The sequence below is a fragment of the Nicotiana tabacum genome, chromosome 1 (assembly GCF_000715075.1).
Source record: "Nicotiana tabacum cultivar K326 chromosome 1, ASM71507v2, whole genome shotgun sequence".
In the NCBI taxonomy this organism is placed as follows: Eukaryota; Viridiplantae; Streptophyta; class Magnoliopsida; order Solanales; family Solanaceae; genus Nicotiana; species Nicotiana tabacum.
The window spans coordinates 33522402-33545778 of NC_134080.1; the positions used below are offsets into that span (position 1 = coordinate 33522402).

Here is a 23377-nt window from a genome sequence, read left to right on the forward strand (position 1 = left end):
TTAACTAACTAATGGATATGACTAACGGTAATTAAAGGAGTGTAAAGACTAAAATGCCCTTATACTTTAATACATATGTTACTCCTTTCTCAACACTCCCCCTCAAGCTAGGTGGTGAGAAAATGTTTAGAACTCCTAGCTTGGACATTAGATGTTCATGTTGAATTCTGTTGAGACCTTTAGTAAGAATATCTGCAGGTTGATCTTTGCTAGGGATGTACTTTATTACTATCAGTCCTTGTACTATTCTTTCTCTTATGAAGTGGCAATCTATTTCGATGTGTTTGGTTCTCTCATGGTATACAGGATTAGCTGCAATCTGGATAGCAACTTTACTATCACTGTGTACTTCAATGGGTAAGGTTACTTCAATGCCAATTTCTTTCATGAGACCTTGTAGCCAAATGAGTTCAGCTACTGTAGCTGCAATGCTTCTGTATTCAGCCTCTGCAGAACTTCTAGATACTATCGTTTGCTTCTTTGATTTTCAGGCTACTAATGAGTCTCCTATCTTGATTAAGTACCATGTTACTGATTTTCTGGAAATTGGATATGCTGCCCAGTCTGCATCACAGTAGGCAGTAATGTTGTTGTTGTTTGAACTGGATAATAGAATCCCTCTTCCTGGTTGATTCTTGATATATTTGACAATCCTCATTGCTGCTTCCATATGTGATCTTTCAGGCTGTTGTAAGAACTGACTAAGTGTTTGAACACTGAAGGAAATATCTGGCCTGGTCATTGTTAGATAAAGTAGTCCGCCTATCAATCTTTGATATGAATTAGTATCTGCAGGAGGATCATATGTTACCTGGTCTTTGCAGTGATCATCATATTCTCTGGTTGTCAGTTTTGTATTAGTGTTTAGTGGAGTAGCTATGGGTCTAGCAGCACTTAACCCAAGTTCTGATATAAGCTCTTGAGTATACTTCCTTTGATGCATTAGTATCCCTTGTTTAGATCTTGCAAACTCAATACCTAAGAAGTATATTAGTTCACCTGGATCTTTCATTTTAAACACCTGATGCAAGTTGTTTTTTGTTTCTTCAATCAATTTCAAACTATCACATGTTATCAACATATCATCAACAGATACTAAAACCATAGTGATACCCTCAAGAGTCTTCTTTATAAATAAAGAGTGATCAAACTGACTTTGTTTAAAGTCAGATTTTATTAGAGCTTCAGTTAGCTTTGCATTCCATTGTCTTGGAGCTTGTTTTAACCCATACAAGGATTTGATGAGCCTGCATACTTTCTCCCTTGGCTCTTAAATCCTTGTGGCAGCTCCATGTAGATTTCATCATGTAAGTACCCTTGAAGAAATGCGTTATACACATCCATTTGATATATATGCCATTTTTCTTTTGCTGCAATTGCAAGAGTTGTTCTCACAGTTTTCATTTTAATTACTGGAGAAAAAAGTTTCTTGATAATCAATTTCTTCTTTTTGATTGTACCCCTTTGCTACTAACCTAGCTTTAAACCTCTCAATTTCACCTGAAACCTTATACTTCACTTTATAAATTCACTTACACCCTATTGGAGTTTTTCCTTCAGGCAAGAAAACTATGTCCCATGTATGATTATTCTGTAATGCATCAATTTATGTTTTCATTGCCTCTATCCATCTAGGATCTCTTATTGCTTCTGCATAAGTTGTAGTCGCATTAACATTTGAGGAGGTAGTAATAAATGCTCTGTATGATGAAGACAAACCTTCATAACTGATGTAGTTTGATATAGGGTATGGAACCTCTTGATGAATATTGAGTGACACAAAATCACTTAACCATATAGGTGGTCTTTTCTCTCTGTCGGATCTTCTATGAACTACTGGATTTGTGTTCTGAAAAGAACTTGTAGTTGGTATTTCAAGTCTCTCGGAATTTCTATTTTGAGGCTCTTGATATATATTGTCCATGGAGTTACTCTGTATAGGTTCAGAGATATGACCAAGTTCTATTTCCATAATATTATTTGAAGGTTGAGCTGCTATCTGATTATGTATATGTATATGATCAGGAATTGATAATTGAAGACCATGTAACTGAGAATTTGAAGTGGAGAATATAGGAGTTGAATAGTCTTCTTTCCTTTTGAAAGGGAATACATCTTCTCTTAAAACTACAACTATATTAACAAAGAATACCCTATCCTGTAGGTCTTACAATAGATACCCTTTTTGGATTTCTGCATATCCCATATGAACTGTAGTTTTGGTTCTTGAGGACAGCTTGTCATGTTGAAGAACTATCTTAGCATAACATAGGCAGCCTAGTATTTTTAAGTGAGTATAGGAAGAAGACTTTTGATATAATTTTTCATGGGGAGTCTAATTGTTGATAACAGTACTTGGAAGCCTATTTATTAGATAAACAGTATCAGTAACATAGTGACCCCAAAACTTTATAGGTATTTCAGCTTGAAATCTAATTGCCCTGGTGACTTCTAAAATGTGTCTGTGCTTTCTTTCAGTAACTCCATTTTGCTGAGGAGTGTAAGCATATGAAGTTTGATGAACAATTCCATACTTCTTAAACATTTCATTGCATACTGAGTTTATAAACTCAGTACCATTATCAGTTCTGATAGTTCTAACAATTTTGTTAAACTGAGTTTTAATTAGAACTTAAAACTGTTGTAACACAACACATACTTCTGACTTTTGTTTAAGCAAAAACACCCAAGTCATTCTTGAAAAATCATCCACCACAGTTAAGAAGTACTTATTACCATCATATGTAGGAGTCTTGTATGGTCCCCATAAATACATATGAACTAGATCAAACTTGCTTACAGATTTAAAGTTACTGATAGCAAATGGTAATTTGATTGTTTAGCACAAGGACAAACTACGCATTGCTTTACTGTATCAACTATAAGATCAGTTTTACTATGAAGTAACATTTTGAGAACTGTAGATGAAGCATGACCAAACCTCTTGTGCCAAAGATCCACTTCCTTTGTTGTAGTTGAGTTATTCTGGTCACTTTCCTTTATTCCAGCTGTTACTGCTAGGGATGTTCCAATCTTTTGTCTTTCTAGTATATATAGTCCATCATCCTCCCTACCAATCGCCCTTACCTTCCCACTGAAGAGTTTCTGAAATACACAGAAATTAGGGAAGAAGGTTGTTGAGCACTGCAATTCCTTTGTCAGTTTAGAAACTTATAATAAATTGAATTTGAATGATGGAACATAAAACACATTAGTAATTGTATTTCCTTATGATATAGTACTATCCCCTGTGTGTGTCACATATGAAATATCTCCATTTGGCATGAATATTTTCTTTGGTTTTTCAGACTGAATTACAGTAGACTCATTTAGCATATTCAAATTTGCCACCATGTGATTTGTGGCTCCTGTATCTATTATCCATTCTTAAAGATTATTGGAGACCATCATAGCACAACTAATACCTGTTGTGTTGGCTGCAGGAGTTGAGACTGTGTTTGAGACCTGACTGGTTCCAGACTTGTTGAGAAGTTGAAGTATCCGATCATATTGCTCTCTTGAGATGTGCATCGTGACATTTGATTCAACTGATTGAAATTGAATTCATTCACATGACCTTTGTCCTTAGAACCCTGATTTGTATTCATATTAACACTTTGTAAAGGACCTCTTGTTTCATTATAACTACCATATGTCCGTTGCATCATATTTTCAGTCATAACATTGTAGGCAGCATTGGTTCCAGTTCCTCCTTTCTTTTTTGTCTATAATCAGGAGGATAGCCCATAATTTTATAACAGTTTTCTTTGCTATGCCCCTTGAGTTTACAAAAGTCACACTGAACATTGTAATTTTTCTTGAACCTTTGATATCATATGGATCTTGAGTACATGACTGCATCAAAGCTTCCTGACATCATTGCAGGATTAGCACCTAAAATTCCTGTGGCATTGGTTATTAACTTCTGACCTTCATCACTAACTATCATAGCATAAGCTTGATTAACTGTAGGAACTGGACTTCTCATTAGAATCTGACTCATTGCCTGGGCATATGAGTCACTAAGTCCCATTAAAAACTGATACAACTTCAGTTTTTGAAGATATACCACAAACTCCTTAGATTTAGGGTAATCACAACCTGGTGCAGGCACCAAGGCTTCAAACACTTCCCATATATATTTCAATTTCGAGAAGTATACTGAAACAGACGCAGTACCTTGAGACAATGTTGCAATTTCTTTATGCAGATTAAACGACCTTGAATCATCTACCTTGTTAAGCCTCTCAAACAAATCTTCCCAAACTAATTGGGCACAGAAGCATACATAATTCCTCCTAGAAGATTTTTAGACACAGAATTCATAATCCACGAGAATAAAATTGTATTTACTCTCTCCTAGTGGTTCTATAGAACTTCTGGAAACGTTTCCTTCTTACATGAACCATCAATCAAACCTAACTAATTTCTTCCTAGCAAGGAAACACGCATAGATCGATTCCAGATTGAGTAGTTCTCAATACTTGTGAGTTGAAATGAAATGATCTGAATATCGCTCACATCAGCTGGAGACAGGAATAGAGGAAGGTTATAGTCAATTCCAACTGGTTGATTTCCAGTTCCAATCGTTGAATTTCCAATTCCAGAGTTCAATTGATCCCTTGCATGTGGTTGAGACCCAGATCCATGACCTAAACTTTGTTCGTTTTCCATTGACAAGATTTCACAAGAATTTGAATTTGATTTTCAGTAAACAAGAGATAAAAGAAGGATCGATCACATGAGCTTAGAATTCAAGCTCTGCCTCTCTGATACCATGAACTAAATGATCAATTTCAGATTATAAACTCTGAATTCAAGGAAGAAGATGAAGAATGTCGACTAGAGAGAAGTTAGAGAGAGAATGAGTGGAGAAGATAATGAATTCATATCTTTCTTATTATCTAAACAAATTATCTCATTACAATATATATATAGGTAGGTGTTTTAACTAATAATCTGAATTTAACTAATTTGCTTATTAACTAACTAATGGATATGACTAACGGTAATTAAAGAAGTGTAAAGACTAAAATGCCCTTATACTTTAATACCTATGTTACTCCTTTCTCAACATTATTAAGGGACATTTCAACAGTTCAAATATTAAAACAAAATTTATGAATAATGAGATTGATGTTGATTCCCTTGAGTTTGCTTTTTGGCTTCTCCTTTAACAAGTTACTCTGTTAATATCCTAAACAAATATAATTGAAAATCCTTTTAAATGTGTTATCACAATGTGATCAACAATGCCCCAGTAATATTTCACGTGTGGGATCTGAAAAGGATAGTGTGTACGCAAGTAAAGAGGTTGTTATCACAATGTGATTGAGTAAGGAAATGAAAGTGGTCCAAGTATCTATAAGCTAAGGGGTGACTAAGAAAATACTAGGAATATGCCATAATTTCGATTTAATTAGTAGTATATTTAGAAGTTACCTCATTGAGACATCTTCAAAATACTAGTAATAAAAGTATATATAAACATGTGTATTATATATTTATTGGGTTGATATAAATATTTAGGACCCGTTTTTCATTTTTTTTTTCGAAAATATGTTTGTCCATGAAATTTTACAAGTTTTTGAAAAAAGTTCGAAAAATGAATTTTTCAAAAACCAAAAAATATGGGTTTGACCAATTTTTTAAAGAAATTAATTTTTTCTAACTCACAAAACTGCAATATTTTTCAAGTGAAATGCATGTCCAAATATAATTTCAAAATGCAAATATCATTTTTAATTTAACTTAAATACTAAAAAAAATTACAATTTATAATTTTTATGTCAAAACCCTACTCAGTGTGGGTAAATTTTTTACCTTGCTGAGCCTAATCATGATACAAGCCGGAACCTAAATGTGTCAAAATACGTTTTTAAGTGTAAGAAAAGTTACACTTCTAAATAAAACGCAGTATATTACTGCACTTTACCTTAACGATCGCTTGGACCGTTAAGGTAAAATGCGGTATGTAACCGCGATTTATATAGAACGTGGTTATACACCGCAATTTACCGGGAGCTAAAAAGATTGGTATATAAAACGCGATCCATTACCGCGATTTATATAAAATGCGGTAACGGACTGCATTTTATATACAAAGTTCCACCAATAATTCTTCTGCGCTTAACTAGCATAACAATAATTCAAATATGTAAAACGCACTTTTAAACCGCGTTTTACTTCCAAAAATTTGACCCCCCAGATTGGGCATTGCCTTATATAAAGGCGTTAAGGGTTTTGAGAATTATCATTCAGAAATACTCCAACTTCATGATAAATTTTTCTTGTTGTTAAATTCTCAAGCTTTGTTCATAATGTCTGAAGAGCAAAAAGTAAGGGTTTCATTATATTGGCGGATGAGGTTGTGGTGACGAATAACTAAGTGAGCTATAGTTATCTCCACAGAGTCATGTTAAGTTTCCACTTACAATGCAATACGATAGACTGGTATCGTTGTTATGCAATAAAATGAGATTGAGCAAACGTTCGGTAAATCTTAAAATAATCGGAAGATATCCGTATTCTGTGACACCATAGGGGTTTGCTTGTTATTATGAGTTTAATATCGAAGACGATGAAACTCTGAGAGAATTTTTGGGGATTTCGGATGAATACAGGGAATTTATTGTGTTGGAAATGTACTTCAAGGCTGAAGACGTTCGCAATAATGAGATATCACAAAGGAGGGATAACCATCAATTATCGGGTGGTTATTCTGGAGAGGTTTTAGCACAATAGGTTCCGACTGAAAGAGTTTGGCCGGATCTAAACTTATCTCCACGGGCAAACGAGGAGTGAGGAGCAAGGAAATAATTGCTCTCCTACTTTACATAATCCACAAGACGGCTTGTAAACTTCAATATTCCTTTCTGTTATGATGTTTATTTTTTGTTGAATTGAATTTATATTAACACTCATATATTCCACAGGGGGTACCGTTCAGATATGAATTTTACAAGTTATAACCACACGCCCGGTTGGAATATGCGTAGTTTTGGTGTGTTGGATCACAGTGGTCCATCCGGGAGTCATCACCAATAGAAAAATGTCTATCATGGAATGTCAACACAGTACGACTTGTAAGTGAAGTGATATAGTTATATGTAAAGTATATATCAATTTGAGTAGCTTATCATTTTGTTCTTTTGTGTAGTGAAAATGAGCAACTTAATGGTCCTGACCTCACTCAGTTGCCCGTAGATGACGTATTTACTCGTGATTTGGCAGATGCGCAGAGTCAGGAAGATAATAGTGATTATGAGAATAATTCCGATGAGTCTGGAGATGAGATACCCTTTCCTAACGAGGGTAATGATGAGGAGGAAGTGAATGTCGAACCTGAGCTGACGAGAGAGTATGCTCCTCCACCTCCCATTAGACCAAGAGTGTACGAGTCTCATGTTCCGTTTCATGAGTGGAATATTCCTTACCTTGATAATTTGCCAAGTATGCCTGATATGGATGCCCTCACAAGGGATCTTGACGAAATTCAGTCAGCAATATGGGATGAGTCTAGACCAATGGCGCTGGCAAAGGGCATGTATTTTTCCGATAAAGCTCGCCTATCCAGGGCTTGTAAAATGTACAACGTAAGAGAGTGTCGTGAGATGACAGTAAGGGAGTCAACTCCGAAAGTATACAAGGTTGTATGTCGTAGATACTTTATGAGTTGTAACTGGATGTTGCGTGCTATCAAGAAGGAAACAGGATTGTGGAAAGTGGGTAAATATATTGGCATCCACGTTTGTGAAATGGATACATTCAATGAGAATCACTTCAACTTGGATGTTGACTTGATTTCCCTTGTCTTGATTCCACACTTGGAAGTGTCCAGTAGGTACAAGATCAAAGAGTGTATTACATCCGTCCACCAGGAATATGGGTATACTATAACCAAAATAAAGGTATATCTCGGGCGCAAACGTGCATTTGAAATTATTTATGGTGACTGAGATAAGTCATTTTCATCTCTACCCAGGTATATGGCCGCATTGAAACACTTTAACCCCGGGACCGTTGTTGAATAGAAGCATGAGCGGAGTCCAGAAACATCGGAATATATATTTAGATATGTGTTCTAGGCATTTAAACCAGCAATTGATGGTTTTATGCATTGCCGTCCGGTAATTTCCATAGACAGTGCTCATGTCTATGGAAAGTATAATATTAAGCTATTGATAGCCGTTGCAGTAGATGCCAATGGACAAATATTTCCACTAGATTTTTTCCATTTGTGCCAATAAAAGCGAAGAGACGTGGACGCTATTTTTGAACCACTTGAAGTAGCACATTGTCAAATAGCGTTCAGGTATTTGTCTAATATCTGATCGGCATGGTGGTATTTTAAGTTCTGTACGACATTTTCCTGAATGGAAGGAACCTTATGCATACCATTATTACTGTGTGAGGCACCTGAATGCCAATCTCCAGAAGAAATTTCCCGACAAGGCCTTGCATGATTTAATGTGGATGGCTACAACTGAGCACCAGCAGTGCAAATTTAGGAGGCGCATGCAATCGATCAGGCAGTTAAACGAAAGAGCCTATAATTAGTTGATGGGACATGAGCTTCACAAGTGGACATTGCATGCTGATGGTGGCAAACGATGGGGAGCCCTGACTACAAATGTGTCGGAGTCATTCAACGGGCTATTGAAGTCTGCATGTGGATTGCATGTCACTGCCATGGTCTAGATGACATTCAAACAGACGACAGAGAGGTTTGTTGAAAGGCATAGAGCTGTATTGGAATTGATGGACATGGGTGTTGAATTTATTCCAATACCGATGAGAAGATTTGAGAAATATAGGAGGCGAGCACATTGGCATTCATATTTATAGTATGATCACAACCTGGGTGTTTTTGAAGTTCGCACCACTATATGCGGACACCAGGGGAATAATCTACACGTCGTGAATAAAGCCAGCATGTTGTGTTCATGTGGGAAATGGACCATCTACTACATGCCGTGCGCACATGCCATGAAGTGCTTTCAACAAGTTGGTTTAGGGGCAACCAACTATGTTGATAGGAAATACAGTGTTGCTGCATACGTAAACACATATAGTGGGCAATTGCAGTCATTGGGTACTGAGCATTATTGACTGCCGGAACCATTTAAAAGGCTGTGTAACAAGGACTATTTGCGCAAGCTGCAAGTGCAAAAGAGAATGCATATACGGAACCAAATGGATGTTGGTGATACCGTTTATGCGCGTAAATGTGGCATATGCTCACAAACAGGACACGACCGTCGTAAATGTCCTTCAGCTGGTTTGGGTGGCGGTGGTAATCCAACTCCTGGTGCAAGTTCGTCTAATGTACCCAACTATCAAAGATACACCTAGTGTTTTGTTTTTGTAATGTTTTTTTGTAATAAGTATATGTACTTGTTGATGTTGCAAGATGTATCAAATAAAATTATGTTCCACAACCTTGTTACATCTTATTATCTAAAATTATTAGAAAACTAAACTATCAGAGGAGGAAGATGTTTGGGATGATGACCTTTTGAATTGGGATGATGATATGATAGTTCCAATATTCAACCTATTGGTGTTAGTAAAGAAGACCAATATGAAGATTGAAATTTCATAACATTATACTTAAGAGAAAAAAGCACAACAACCATAACTAAAACAACATACATGAAAATAAAAGATAATAAAAAGATAAATCAAGACCAACACATCATAGTACCAAGTAAAAAATGGATTAATACAAACAGTATATCCGTCTTCCTTCACGTCCGCATTGAAGATAGCACGCAGTGGTGAAACATCAACCAACGTAAATTTGACGACGAAACCTCGAGCCAACACAAAAAGTCTCCGGCCTACCTTGAACCTTCTTTGATCACCAATACTCATATTTACATACCACTATTTGTCACGATGGTGAAGATATGCGTGTTCTAATGTTAGAGGAAGATGCTTGCAGATTTTTCTTGGAATATACTTTAAAAAAAGCATTACTATTAAGTTATGGAAAATATGAAACTGAATAAAAATATTCAATATTGATGTATATATATTTTCTGGAGTTAAGGTATAAAAAACAAAAGTATTTTATGTTAAAGAAATAAAGTTTAATGGACAAAATAATTTACCAAATCGTTGTCGTCGACATATCAATCAATCATAACTACTTCAAATGTTGGAGGATTCTCTTCTTCATTATCACTGCTAGTAGAAGAGTAAGCATCACTGCTAGTAGAAGAGTAAGATAGGGCTCGTTTGGTAGAGGAAGAGTCATCCATAGTTTAGGGTTTGAGTATGTGAGTGTGTTTTATGTTTTGAGTATGTGACTATATATATAGGGACACGCATAGCATAGCGCGGTTAAATACTACGTTTTGTGTGAATATATATAGCGCGGTTGAATACTACGTTTTGTGTGTTATCTGTTTTGTGTGTTGTCTTGTCGTTCTGAAAAGCTGCACGACTGCGTTGTTTTGTCGGTATGAAAAGCTAACCGACTGCGAAAAAGCGGTTTCGTTTCAGAAAAAGTCAATATGTATAGCGCGGTTAAATACTACATTTTGTGTGTTGTCTTGTCGGTCTGAAAAGTTGACCGACGGCAAAAAAGCTATTTCATTTCATAAAAACTCAATATGTATAGCGCGGTTAAATACTACGTTTTATGTGTTGTCTTGTCGGTCTGAAAAGCTGACTGACTGTGTTTCATTTCAGAAAAAGTCAATATGTACAGCGCGGTTAAATACTACGTTTTGTGTGTTGTCTTGTCATTCTGAAAAGCTGACCGATTGCAAAAAAGTTGTTTTGTATCAGAAAGAATCTTTAACACGCCAAGCAGATCGCAGTTAAATACTACGTTTTGCGTGAATATATATAGCGCGGTTAAGTACTACGTTTTCTGTGTTGCCTTGCCTATAAATAACGGGCGCATTCTAGTTATTTTCTAAGCTTAACAATAACCAATAGAAAATATTTCCATAAAAGTAAGGTTTTGTTTACGCTTTAACAAATGTCTGAACCCCTTTATGTACCAAGGTGCAAGTGAGGCAAAAAATGCATGATGAACGACTGTTGGGATGATGGTTGTCACACCTCCTTTTTACCTGCACCGGTAGGGGCATAGAGGGAGTTTTTCCAATTAAAGGACAATCGAAACGGGATTTAATATTTAATTCAGAGTCGCCACTTGGGAGATTTATGGTATCCCAAGTCACCGGTTGAATCCCGAATCGAGAAAAAGATTGACTCTGCATTACCGTCCACGAACCAGAAATTCGGATAAGGAATTCTGTTAACCCGGGAGAAGGTGTTAGGCATTCCCGAGTTCTGTGGTTCTAGCACGGTCGCTCAATGTCATATTCGGCTTATTTATCTGATTTTAATACATGTTGAACCTATGTGCAAATTTTAACTTTTTACCGCTTTTATTATTATCATTTTTAACGAGAATTGCAACGTCGTGAGAATACATCTCGAACCACGTCACATCAATGCACCCGTGGTTATTGATACATTTCGACTCCGTTGAGATTTGAATTTGGGTCACATAAATGTGCACCCGAGTTTAAGAAAGTAAATTATTAAAAGCGCGTCTAAAACAATCTAGCGTTTTATTAACTTTGAGGGAAGCCACGAAATTCGCTAAAGGGCGCGTCCCGAGGTCTAACATTTTTGAAGAAGTAGTTAAAGAGGGCCACACAATTTGTGATTTTATTTGGCGCGGCACGCCTCGTTTATTTTAAGGACATCCTAAAGCAAGCTATTATTTTCTTTTAAATTTGTCTCTGAAGCCTAACTAATTAACTAGCATATGTGAAAGGTCCAAAATTCTTATGAATCAGTTTCAAACCAATTAAGCCCAATAACATAGTAAATGAAGGCAGAACATTTTCAGCAAATTGTTCATAACAGCCCAGATTTCATTTATAAAGGGCTGGGCAGTTTGGGCTTTATGACTAGCCCAAAAATACGACGTTGGTTTTAATTTCAAGGCCTGCCAATGCCTTAGACCCAGATATCTTCTTAATTCAAATCGAACATTGATTCTCAGCCAATAGATCAGTCAGACCATTCAATTCATTTAAAATGTTTTTACATGGATAGTTGCTTAAGTAACCTTAATAACTAGTTAATTCCACCTAAAACTCCTCAAACAAGTTTAACCGCGGCTAGAGGTGAGACAGTTTTTCAACAGGCAAAGACTGTCTATTACTTGTGAGTTCAAAGTAGAGCAATGTGTTTTAATACTCCTAGTAAGACTAAACTAACATCACTAACCCAAAAACGTGTTCTGATCGTTAAGGTCCTAAGAGATCAAGTCTATGTCATTAATAGTGCACATATACGGTCGTACGAACCCAGTAGTCCAAGTTAAATTCAATCCTACTATGAAACTAACAAATCTGAATTGATTCACACTAATGCTGGCATTTCTTAGCTGCTCACAGCTGTTCGAATATTGAATTGCTAACTACAAGTTAAGATCTAAAATCAACTTTTACATTTATGTTGTTGCTAATATCGACAGTTAAACTAATCATCCAATACAATCATGCTAAGCTACTGAATATTAACATTCCAATACAAATTAATAGTCTAAACAATCCAGTCTTACTTTATTACAACGAAACATACAGAAATAAAAATCAAAAGTAGTCAATTCTATAATCAAACATGCTTCATTTTCGTTCCACTTCTCAGCTTTCAATGTACATTATGATGAATGCGAAAGTGTACCTGGGCTTGCAGTGAAACAAAGGAGAAGAAAGAGGTCAGTAATTTCACAGTAGTAGCAACAGGAATCAGCAATAGTTTTCAACGGGTATCAGCAGCCAGAACTCTAATAGCAACAACAAACCAGTCTCAAACTAGAAATGAACTCAAACACTCAAATTTAACCCCGGAATGAATTGTAGAACAACAACAACAGCAGATACCCAAACAGACCTGACTGTACACACTACACTCGAAATTAAACCAAAAAAAACTTTCTGAAGCTTTGACAACACTAAACCAGACTGCCTTTCAAAAGAACTCTCAAAAGTGACCTCTGAAACTTGAAGCAGAGAATTTTAAAACTGTTTATGATTCTCAGGGAGCTCGGGCTACTGGTTGAGATTTTGACAGGTTAGTTAAGGTAATGAAACAGTAAAAGCTCTCTCAACTCTCTTTAGATTTTTTTCTCTTCTCAGGTCTGCCCAAAAGAAAAGCCAGACCAGACTCAAAAGGATCCCCCCTTTAACTCTGTCCAGATCCCTATTTATACCAAACACTGACCTTGCCAGCTCCCAAGAGCACTCAGGCAGAATTCATAAACTAATTCTGCCCATGATCTCTTTTTCAATTCCACTAGAGTCCCTTTTTCCCATTATCCCTTGTCCTTTCCTTATTTAAATTCAAATAGGTATGTGCACCTATTTCTTAATCCATTTCCTTTAAACCTTCCCCTACTATTATGTTTTGTTCCCCATTAGCACTTAAATAATTCATTAGTTTAATGGTATTTTAGTACCCTACTGTCAGACCATTCAACTTAAACCAATTTCAAACCTTTTAAATCCCAAAATACCCTCCTAGAGTCCCTGAAATTATTGTCCTACCCAATCCCTTTTACCTCATCAGCTATAACCAATCTCCTTAATCAGATAACTAAACTGATTCCTAATTAGTCACCAAACTACAGCAGCTATAACCAATTTAATTCAATTCACTTAGCAGTTCGAACTTAGAACTCAGATTAGATCAAATGGTATCCAAATGAAGGCCAAAGGGTTCAGGGCAGCACATATTGAACTAACTATATTGGGAAACCAATCATATTTAGCTCAGAAACAAATGAACTGAAATCAACTAGACGAGCATACACTTTAATTAAATTGGAATACAAAAGAAGAAACAGCCAGAAGAGCTTTAAGGGGATTGACAGATTCAGGATAACAAATGACCAATAAATTCAGTTCAATGTGATGAACTGAATATACCAACAGGAAATTCGGACCAAGAAAAAAAAAGTTCGAAGAGTGGAGGAGGAAAATCATTGACCTAAATGACGAACTAATCAGTCAGAAATAAAACAACAACAAAAGAAAAGGCAAACAAAAAAGAAATACCTCGAAACTTCAGACCAAACCCAATTCGTTTCAGTCTGAACTGCGTCTTGAAACTTTGAAGCCAAAACGGACCTTAGTCGAGTGTTCTCCCTTAATCGAGTGTTATCGACTGAGAACACTCGACTAAAGTCGGTTAAGACCTCAAACCTTTAACCTCGTACACAGTCTGAAGCTGGTTCCTCTAGGGTTTGCCTTCGATCTGAAATTCGAAAGGCTCTAACAAGATTTGGACAGAACCTGGGTGGGATTTGGGAAGGGGGTAGCTAGGTGGTTCAGTGGTGTAACTTTGGGACTGGTTGGGTAAGTTTAGGGTTTTGCTCGAATCTTCGATTGAAGATTCGAGAAGTTGTAGTATGATTTGAGGTTAAAGGGGTATAGATTTGGACTGAGGGGGTCAAAGTGGTTTAGGGGTGTGAGTTTGGTAGTCACCGGCATTGTTGCCGCCGGGTTTATGGCGAAGGGATTTGGTGGCGGCTAGGGTTTCGAGGGGTCGTCTCTGAGGGGTCTGAGAGAGACGATGGGGCGAGAGAGGGTTTGGTTTGGGGGCGGGGTATGGTTTGAAGTGTATATATATGAAGGGTCGGAATGAATCCAGGCCGCTCGATCTGATGAGATCAACGGCTTGGATCCATTCATTAATGGGAATGATGTCGCTTTACTTACCTCGAAACCGGATCGGTCTTTGGCTGGGAATGGGTCGGGGCATGGGGGTGATTTGCGGCCATTGGATCAAATGAATGAATGGCGTGGATCGACAGGCTTGAGACGGCGTCGTTTGGTTGAGGCAGGAGACGGACCGGGTTGGGACGGGTATGGGCTGGTTTTCGGCCAGGTTTGGCTGGGCTTTGGTCTTGGGCTTGGCCAAATTGGCCCAACCAGATTTTCTTTTCTTATTCTCTTTTCCTTTTCAATTTTCTTTTATTTCCCAAAAACTAAACTTCTAAATAAAATTATAAACCAAATACAAAAAAATACTAATTAATTCCTAATAACATTTATCACACCAAAAAATAAAACCCCACAATTGGAGATTAAATGCTAAAAAAATGCCAAGTACATATTTTGTGATTTTCATTCTCGCAAATCCAAATATGGTTCAGTTAATTCCTAAGTGCACAATTAAATCCTAAATGTGCATGCAACATATATTTTTGTATTTTTAATTAATTAACACAAGATAAACATTCACAGACAAAAATACAAACAATTATCCAAAGATGCCACGCAAATTCTTAAAATTGTACCTAAAGGACATTTGTTTTATTTTTTTTATTTCTTTTGGAGTAGTTTCCGTGAAGCAAAAATCACGTGCTCACAGCTGCCCCTCTTTGTCCGAAAACACGAAGGGTTTTCGTGCAAAGATAAAGTGAGCGGATACGAGCAATTTTTGCCCGTTGGACTACTTCGTGTGAAGCATTTTTTGAAAAATTTAACCGAACCTTGGCTTCGAAGGTTTCCTACATATCCCTGGCTAAAAGGGAATCAGGTTAATGTAGTTCAGACTTTTTTGGTAGCTGGGACTACCATGGAGCTGTGGGTTTACTGGTACTATTGTTGCTGCTGCTGCCGCTACTTACTGACTTCCTTATTACACCATGCTAAAAGAGAACAAGAAGTTAAACTAAACTATAGTCTATGAATTACAAAGGTTTATTCTCAAACTTGGTCAGGTGACTGTTGTTGCCTTGTCGCCTCACTGTCTTGTTGCCTTGTGTTTCCTCCGATGTTTCTTTACTTCTGACTTGACTTGTATTCTCTCTTGATTGCCGAACTTGAACTGCTTATTTCCTTTTTGTGAGCTTCGCATTATTTTTCCTTCGAAGCTTGAACTGCCTTCTTCTGACTAGTGTTGCCTTCCTTCCAACTTCTTAACTTTAATTTATGCTGGGGATCTTTGTTGCAACCCTCCGCTCTCCGGGCGGGTTCCTGACTTCTGCTATGACTTAACAAGATAATACCTCCATTCTCCAGGCGGTCTCCTGACTTCAACTACAACTTCCTAAAAATACAACACCTCCATTCTCCAGGCGGGCTCCTGACTTCTATTATGACTTAACATATAATACCTCTATTCTCCAGGCGGGCTCCTGACTTCAACTACAACTTAAAGATATAATACCTCCATTTTCCAGGCGGGCTCCTGACTTCAACTATAACTTAAAGATATAACACCTCCATTCTCCAGGCGGGCTCCTGACTTCTATTATGACTTAACATATAATACCTCCATTCTCCAGGCGGGCTCCTGACTTCAACAATTTCTTAAAATATAATACCTCCATTCTCCAGGCAGGCTCCTGACTTCAACTACAACTTAAAGATATAATACCTCCATTCTCCAGGTGGGCTCCTGACTTCAACTACAACTTAAAGATATAACACCTCCATTCTCCAGGCGGGCTCCTGACTTCTATTATGACTTAACATATAGTACCTCCATTCTCCAGGCGGGCTCCTGACTTCAAATACTACTTAAAAATACATTCTATTGCCGTTGTTCCTTCCTGCCTCCTGAACCATTTTCCTTCTAACTTGAATAATCTTCTTTCAGAACTGCTTCCCTCAAAACTGGTGTTTCATTCCTCTGAAAACTGCTGGGGATAACTCCGGTGTTTCATTCAAAAATATGTTATTCTCCTCCTTCAAAGACTACTTCCCTTAAAGATGGTGTTTTCCTTCCTCTGAAACTAATTCCCTTAAGACTTGTGTTATCTTCCCCCCTGACATTGCTTTCTTTAAAACTTGTTTTGCCTTCTCCCGAAAACTGGTGGGGATACCTCTTTTCAACAAACTTGTGTTAGACATCCAGAAAATTTTCGAAATGAAAGAAAATTTTCTGCCCCAGTTTGACAATCTTTCTTGTGGCGTGTCTTTCCATCATCAATAAAATTTCATGTCCCTGCTTCAAATCAAAGAAAATTTGTTAGTTTAAAACGTGGGGGACGTTCCTATTGGGGATGGTTTTCCCCTTTTCTTTTTCCCATGCTCTGCGTTGTTCGACCATCTTGAAACTTGGCCGATAACTTTCGACCTTCTTGATGCTTCTGCTATTTGCCAACTTTTCAGCCGTTGTTTTCCACTTTTACTCCATACTTTCCTCGCCATCTTAGAGCAATCATTCATTTGGTCTTATAATGACGTCTTTCTTGTCCCTTCACATTATCTTCGGCCTGTCTTATCCCCATTTACCTTGCCCCATGTTGGCGACTGGTAGTTGGGTTTGAAAATCCTTCTTAAACACAAACTACTATATAAAAAAAATCTTTAACCAAAAGAAATGAAAGATGATGACTTCCAAAGATGAAAAGAAAATTCTTTCTGAACAATTATTTGAAGAGAAAAAGGAAAAGGACTTATCTGAATGGTATAACTGATCTCAATGATCATGTCGTACATTTCGGCTTAATCAACCCAGTATGTTTACATCCATCAATCTTTCGGATAACCTTACTTTGCATTTCAAAAGGTCCCGCCACCCAACTTTTTTGCCGAATCAACATCTTTGTTCTGCTTGATGCCTCGACGGATCATTTCTGTCAACCTTACCTCGTTTGCCCACTTTCAATTCCTTGTCGCCTTATAGTGCCCTTCGAGGGGTTTTCACTAATAAGACTCTCTCATTTCTCTCAACTCTCGTCGCCTTATGGTGCCTGTGAAGGTTTTCACCGATAAGACTCTCTCATTTTATTTCTCTCAACTTCCGTCGCCTTATGGTACCCGTGAAGGTTTTCACCAATAAGACTCTCTCATTTTATTTCTTTTCAGCTGGGGATTGGGGTGTTACTGATAAGATTCTCTCATTTCATTTCCTTTATGCCGGGGATTCTCTCATTTTGTTTCTTTTCTGCTGGGGATTCTCTCATTTAGTTTCTTTTCTATTGGGGGCCAGAGTGTTACTCCAGACTTCCATTTGCCCGACTTGGCACTTCTCGGATACTGATCGGGAGGTCTTTTGGACATCAATATGGGTTTCTGGTGTATGGCTAAAGAAAAATTTAAAATAATTTTGATGGATAAAACATTACAACTCTTGGAATCAACTTTCTTTCCCCAAAATTATAAACACAACTTCTACCCCAGTCTTTCTTGCTTGGGGATTTTTGATTCTTATTACACTATGACCGAGCCGTGAGGTGCCTACGTATCCTTTTTTGAGGAATCAGGTCAAACGTAGTTCTCAATTCCTTTGTTTTTCTTGTGACTTTTCTTTTGTCTTTATTATCATTATTTTTCTTTTCTCCCTTTTTCATTTTCATGACTGATTCCAAAAGAGGGGTATGCAAGAATAAGTAAGGCTCAAAAGGGGAAGCAAAGGTTGAAGTGTTTGGATGGAAGAACAAATTGCCTCCGTCATTTCATTCTCTGATATCATGCCAAATGCAAACAAACAACAATTACAATTAAAAGAAATCATACATAATATCTCTTAACTGCATCAAAATTGATAGCCATGTCGATGCATTTTCCTTCGATATCTGTTAAACATAAAGCATCATTGGACAACACTCTGGTTACAATAAATGGCCCTTTCCAATTCGGGGCGAACTTGCCTTTTGCCTCAGCCTGATGTGGAAGGATGCGTTTCAGCACTTGCTGGCCCACTTCAAACTTCCGGGGACGCACCTTTTTGTTGTATGCTCTTGCCATTCTCTTTTGATATAATTGGCCATGACACACAACTGCCAATCTTTTTTCATTAATCAAGTTCAACTGCTCTAGATGAGTTTTGACCCACTCATCATCATCAATCTCAGCTTCAGCGACAATCCGAAGGGACGGGATTTCAACTTCCGTAGGTATTACGGATTTAGTTCCATATACCAACAAATAAGGAGTTGCACCTACTAAAGTACGGACAGTGGTGCGATAACCCAACAATGCAAATGGTAATTTTTCATGCCATTGCCTCGAACCTTCTACCATTTTCCGAAGTATCTTCTTTATGTTTTTGTTGGCTGCCTCAACTGCTCCATTCGCCTTGGGACAATATGGGGTAGAATTGCGGTGTGTAATCTTAAACTGTTGGCATACCTCTTCCATCAATTTACTGCTAAGATTAGCACCGTTATCTATGATGATCACCTTCGGGATTCCAAATCGACAGATGATATTTGAGTGAACAAAATCGACCACTGCTTTCTTGGTCACAGACTTGAGAGTTTTGGCCTCAACCCATTTGGTCAAATAATCAATGGCTACCAGAATGAACCTATGCCCGTTGGATGCTGCTGGCTCAATTGGTCCAATGATATCCATGCCCCAAGCGACGAAGGGCCATGGCGCTGACATTGTGTGTAATTTCGATGGCGGAGAATGAATCAAATCTCCGTGTATCTGGCACTGATGACATTTGCGCACAAAACTAATACAATCTCGCTTCATGGTGAGCCAATAATAACCTGCTCGGAGAATTTTCTTTGCCAGCACATATCCGCTCATATGTGGTCCGCAGACTCCTGAATGTACTTTGAACATGACAGCCATAGCCTGTCTAGCATCTATGCATCTTAACAATCCCAGGTCTGGTGTTCTTTTATACAGAACTCCTCCACTGAAGAAAAATCCACTTGCCAACCGTCGAATTGTTCTCTTTTGATCCCCCGTGGCTTGCACTAGGTATATCTCCATTCTGATGTATTCCTTGATATCGTGGAACCATGGTTCGCCATCCAGTTCTTCTTTAATCATGTTAGAATAATCATGTTGATCACGTACTTAAATGTGCAAAGGATCGACATAGGCTTTGTCCGGATGGTGCAGCATTGACGCTAGGGTAGCCAAAGCATCGGCGACCTTATTATGGACCCTTGGAATATGCCTGAACTCCACTGACCTAAACCGTTGGCAAATATCATGTAAGCATTGTCGGTATGGTATGAGCTTCAAATCTCGCATTTCCCATTCTCCTTGAATTTGATGTACCAGAAGGTCCGAGTCTCCCAAGACCAAGACTTCCTGGACATCCATGTCTGCAGCTAACCTTAAACCCAAAATGCACGCTTCGTACTCAGCCATATTGTTGGTACAATAAAAACAAAGCTGAGCCATAACAGGATAGTGATGCCTTGTATCAGAAATAAGCACAGCTCCTACTCCGACTTCTTTCATGTTAGCAGCCCCATCAAAGAAAAGTTTCCAGCTTGGTTTTTCGGCCTATTCTAGTTCATCAATATGCACCACCTCTTCGTCAGGAAAATAAGTCCTCAGCGGCTCATACTCTTCATCGACCGGGTTCTCGGCCAAATGATTGGCCAATGCTTGGGCTTTCATCGCAGTCCGAGTCACATAGATTATGTCAAACTCTGTGAGCAAAATCTGCCATTTTGCAAGTCTTCCTGTCGGCATAGGCTTTTGAAAGATATACTTCAATGGATCCAAGCGTGAGATGAGGTAAGTAGTGTAGGATGACAAATAATGTTTCAACTTCTGTGCTACCCAAGTTAGGACGCAACATGTCCTTTCCAGATGAGTGTACTTAACCTCATAAGCTGTGAACTTTTTGCTAAGATAATAGATGGCTTGTTCCTTTCTGCCGGTGACATCATGCTGCCCCAGTACACAACCAAATGAATTTTCCAAGACTGTCAAGTAAAGAATCAAAGGTCTCTCTAGCTCTGGCGGAAGCAGCACAGGTGGGTTTGTCAAGTAACCTTTTATCTTATCAAACGCTTCTTGACACTCATCAGTCCACTTGATCGCAGCGTCCTTCCTCAACAACTTGAAAATAGGCTCACAAGTTGTCATGAGCTGAGCAATAAACCTGCTGATGTAGTTCAGCCTTCCTAACAGACTCATCACTTCAGTCTTGTTCCTCGGAAGGGGAAAATCTTGTATGGCTTTGATCTTTGATGGGTCCAACTCAATGCCTCGCCGACTAACTATGAATCCTAACAGCTTTCTGGATGGAACACCAAATGCACACTTGCCGGGGTTAAGCTTGATGTGGTACCTGCGAAGCCTCTGGAAGAATTTCCTCAAATCCTCGACGTGGTCGGCCTGATGCTTTAATTTTATGATCACATCATCTACGTATACCTCAATCTCCTTATGTATCATATCATGAAACACAGTAGTCATTGCCCTCATATAAGTTGCCCCAGCATTCTTCAAACTAAATGGCATTACCCGATAGCAATAAGTTCCCCAGGGTGTGATGAATGCCGTCTTTTCTGCATCTTCTTCATCCATTAGAATCTGATGATACCCGGCATAGCAATCCACAAAAGATCCAATCTCGTGCTTGGCACAATTATCGATCAAAATGTGGATATTGGGTAGTGGGAAGTTATCCTTCGGACTTGCTTTGTTGAGATTGCGGTAATCGACGCATACTCTGATCTTGCCATCCTTCTTCGGCACAGGCACGACATTAGCCAACCAGACAGGATATCGAGTGACCCGAATAACCTTTGCATCCAACTGCTTGGTAACTTCTTCTTTAATCTTCACACTCATATCAGTTTTAAATTTTCTCAACTTTTGCTTGACGGGTGGGAACGCTGGATCAGTGGGCAATTTGTGGACCACTAAATCAGTGCTTAAACCTGGCATGTCGCCATATGACCACGCAAAAATATCTTTGTACTCGATGAGTGATTTGACTAACTCCTCCCGGATTTTTGGCTCGAGGTGGACACTTATCTTAGTCTCTCGGACATTGTCTGTGTCCCCTAAATTGACGGCTTTTGTGTCATTCAAATTGGGTTTGGTTTTTCTTCGAAGTGAATTAACTCCTTACTAATTTCTTCGAAGGCTTCATCCTCATCATCATATTCTGATTCGTAATCACAATCTACTTCTTGAACTATCATTTCAGAATCAGATTGATTTTTAAGACTGGGCTGAGGATTCCTTATGCACGTCGTGTCATTAAGACCAGTATAAAGACAACTGTATAGAAAAAGAAAAGAAGAAAACAAAATTAAAATAAAATAAGGAATGAAGAAGAGACTTTTTTATTTTATTGAATTACGGGATAATAAGGTTTCACACTTTGATGAACACAACAAAAATAAAAGAAATCTGGACTACAACCCTGGAATAATCCAGAACACAGGAAGGAAAATCAGAGCCAACTACCAAGACTCCCTCCGAATGGGAAAAGGAGTACCCATCCAATTGTTGATTTTTGCCTTTGGCCCCACAAACTGCACATCCGCCTTGCTAGACCCATCCCCAACTTCTACCATGTTGATTTCGGCGAATAATCTTTCAAAGCCTTCATTTAAGTCTCCATCTGCACCAATCAATGGCCCTGTAACCTTGGACAACCATTGTTTTTTGATGTTCGGCCTAACAAAAGATCTGGACAGGCGCGGGATTGGCTTGGGAAGGACCCAGACTCTTTTCTTCAACTTGCGGGCCCGTCTCACATCCGCCACTATAGGCTTGAACCCCAGCCCAAAGGTATCCAGATTTTTGGGCAAAGAAATCGGTTGAACAATACCCTGAAGTTTGGCCCCTAAACCTTTGCCTGGCACAAACCCGTTTTTTAACATCTCCAAGGCTACCATGACAGTTGCAGCTGCTATTTTGGGAAGTGGGATGCTTTCACCCTCGGGAACTTTGTCCACTGAAACCGTATCGAAAACCTGGTAAACCCACGGCCCCTTGTCATCGTCAGTCTCTATGAAGGGTACGATGGCATCACTTACGGCGCTTGTATTATCTTCCCCATGCACTACGATCTCTTGCCTATCCCACTCGAATTTGACCATCTGATGTAATGTATAAGGCACTGCTTTGGTGGCGTGGATCCAGGGTCGCCCCAATAGAAGATTATATGACACTGCTACGTCCAACACTTGAAACTCCATGGTGAACTTGACCGGACCAATTGTTAATTCAAGTACGATGTCACCCACTGTGTCTGTACCACCTCCATCAAACCCTCGAACATAGATGTTGTTCTTGTGAATTTTGTCACCATCGACCTTCAGTTTGTTCAACGTGGTCAAAGGACAAATATTGGCACTAGACCCATTATCAATCAGTACTCGAGTGACTACCGAATCTTCACACTTCACGGTCAAATAGAGGGCTCTATTATGTTCTGTACCCTCCACGGGCAACTCATCGTCTGAAAAAGTGACCCTATTGACCTCGAAAATCTTGTTTGCTATTTTCTCCAGATGGTTCACAGAGATCTTATCCGGAACATGGGCTTCGTTCAGAATTTTCATCAATACCCGGCGGTGCTCATCTGAATGGATCAACAAGGATAACAATGAGATTTGTGTCGGGGTCTTCCTCAACTGCTCCATAATGGAGTAATCTTGCACCTT

The 23377-nt window shown here is 38.5% G+C and overlaps 1 protein-coding gene across 1 annotated transcript; it reads right to left on the reverse strand.

Moving 5' to 3' along the window:
* Positions 1-1606: 1606 nt before the first annotated feature.
* Positions 1607-4674, reverse strand: LOC107763557 (uncharacterized). Its single transcript, XM_075218776.1, has 6 exons — positions 4535-4674; positions 3857-4298; positions 3426-3725; positions 2801-3105; positions 2356-2597; positions 1607-2133 (listed from the first exon to the last, which is right to left on the reverse strand). Exons 1-6 carry the CDS (start codon positions 4672-4674, stop codon positions 1607-1609), a joined length of 1956 nt encoding a protein of 651 aa, XP_075074877.1.
* Positions 4675-23377: the final 18703 nt, after the last annotated feature.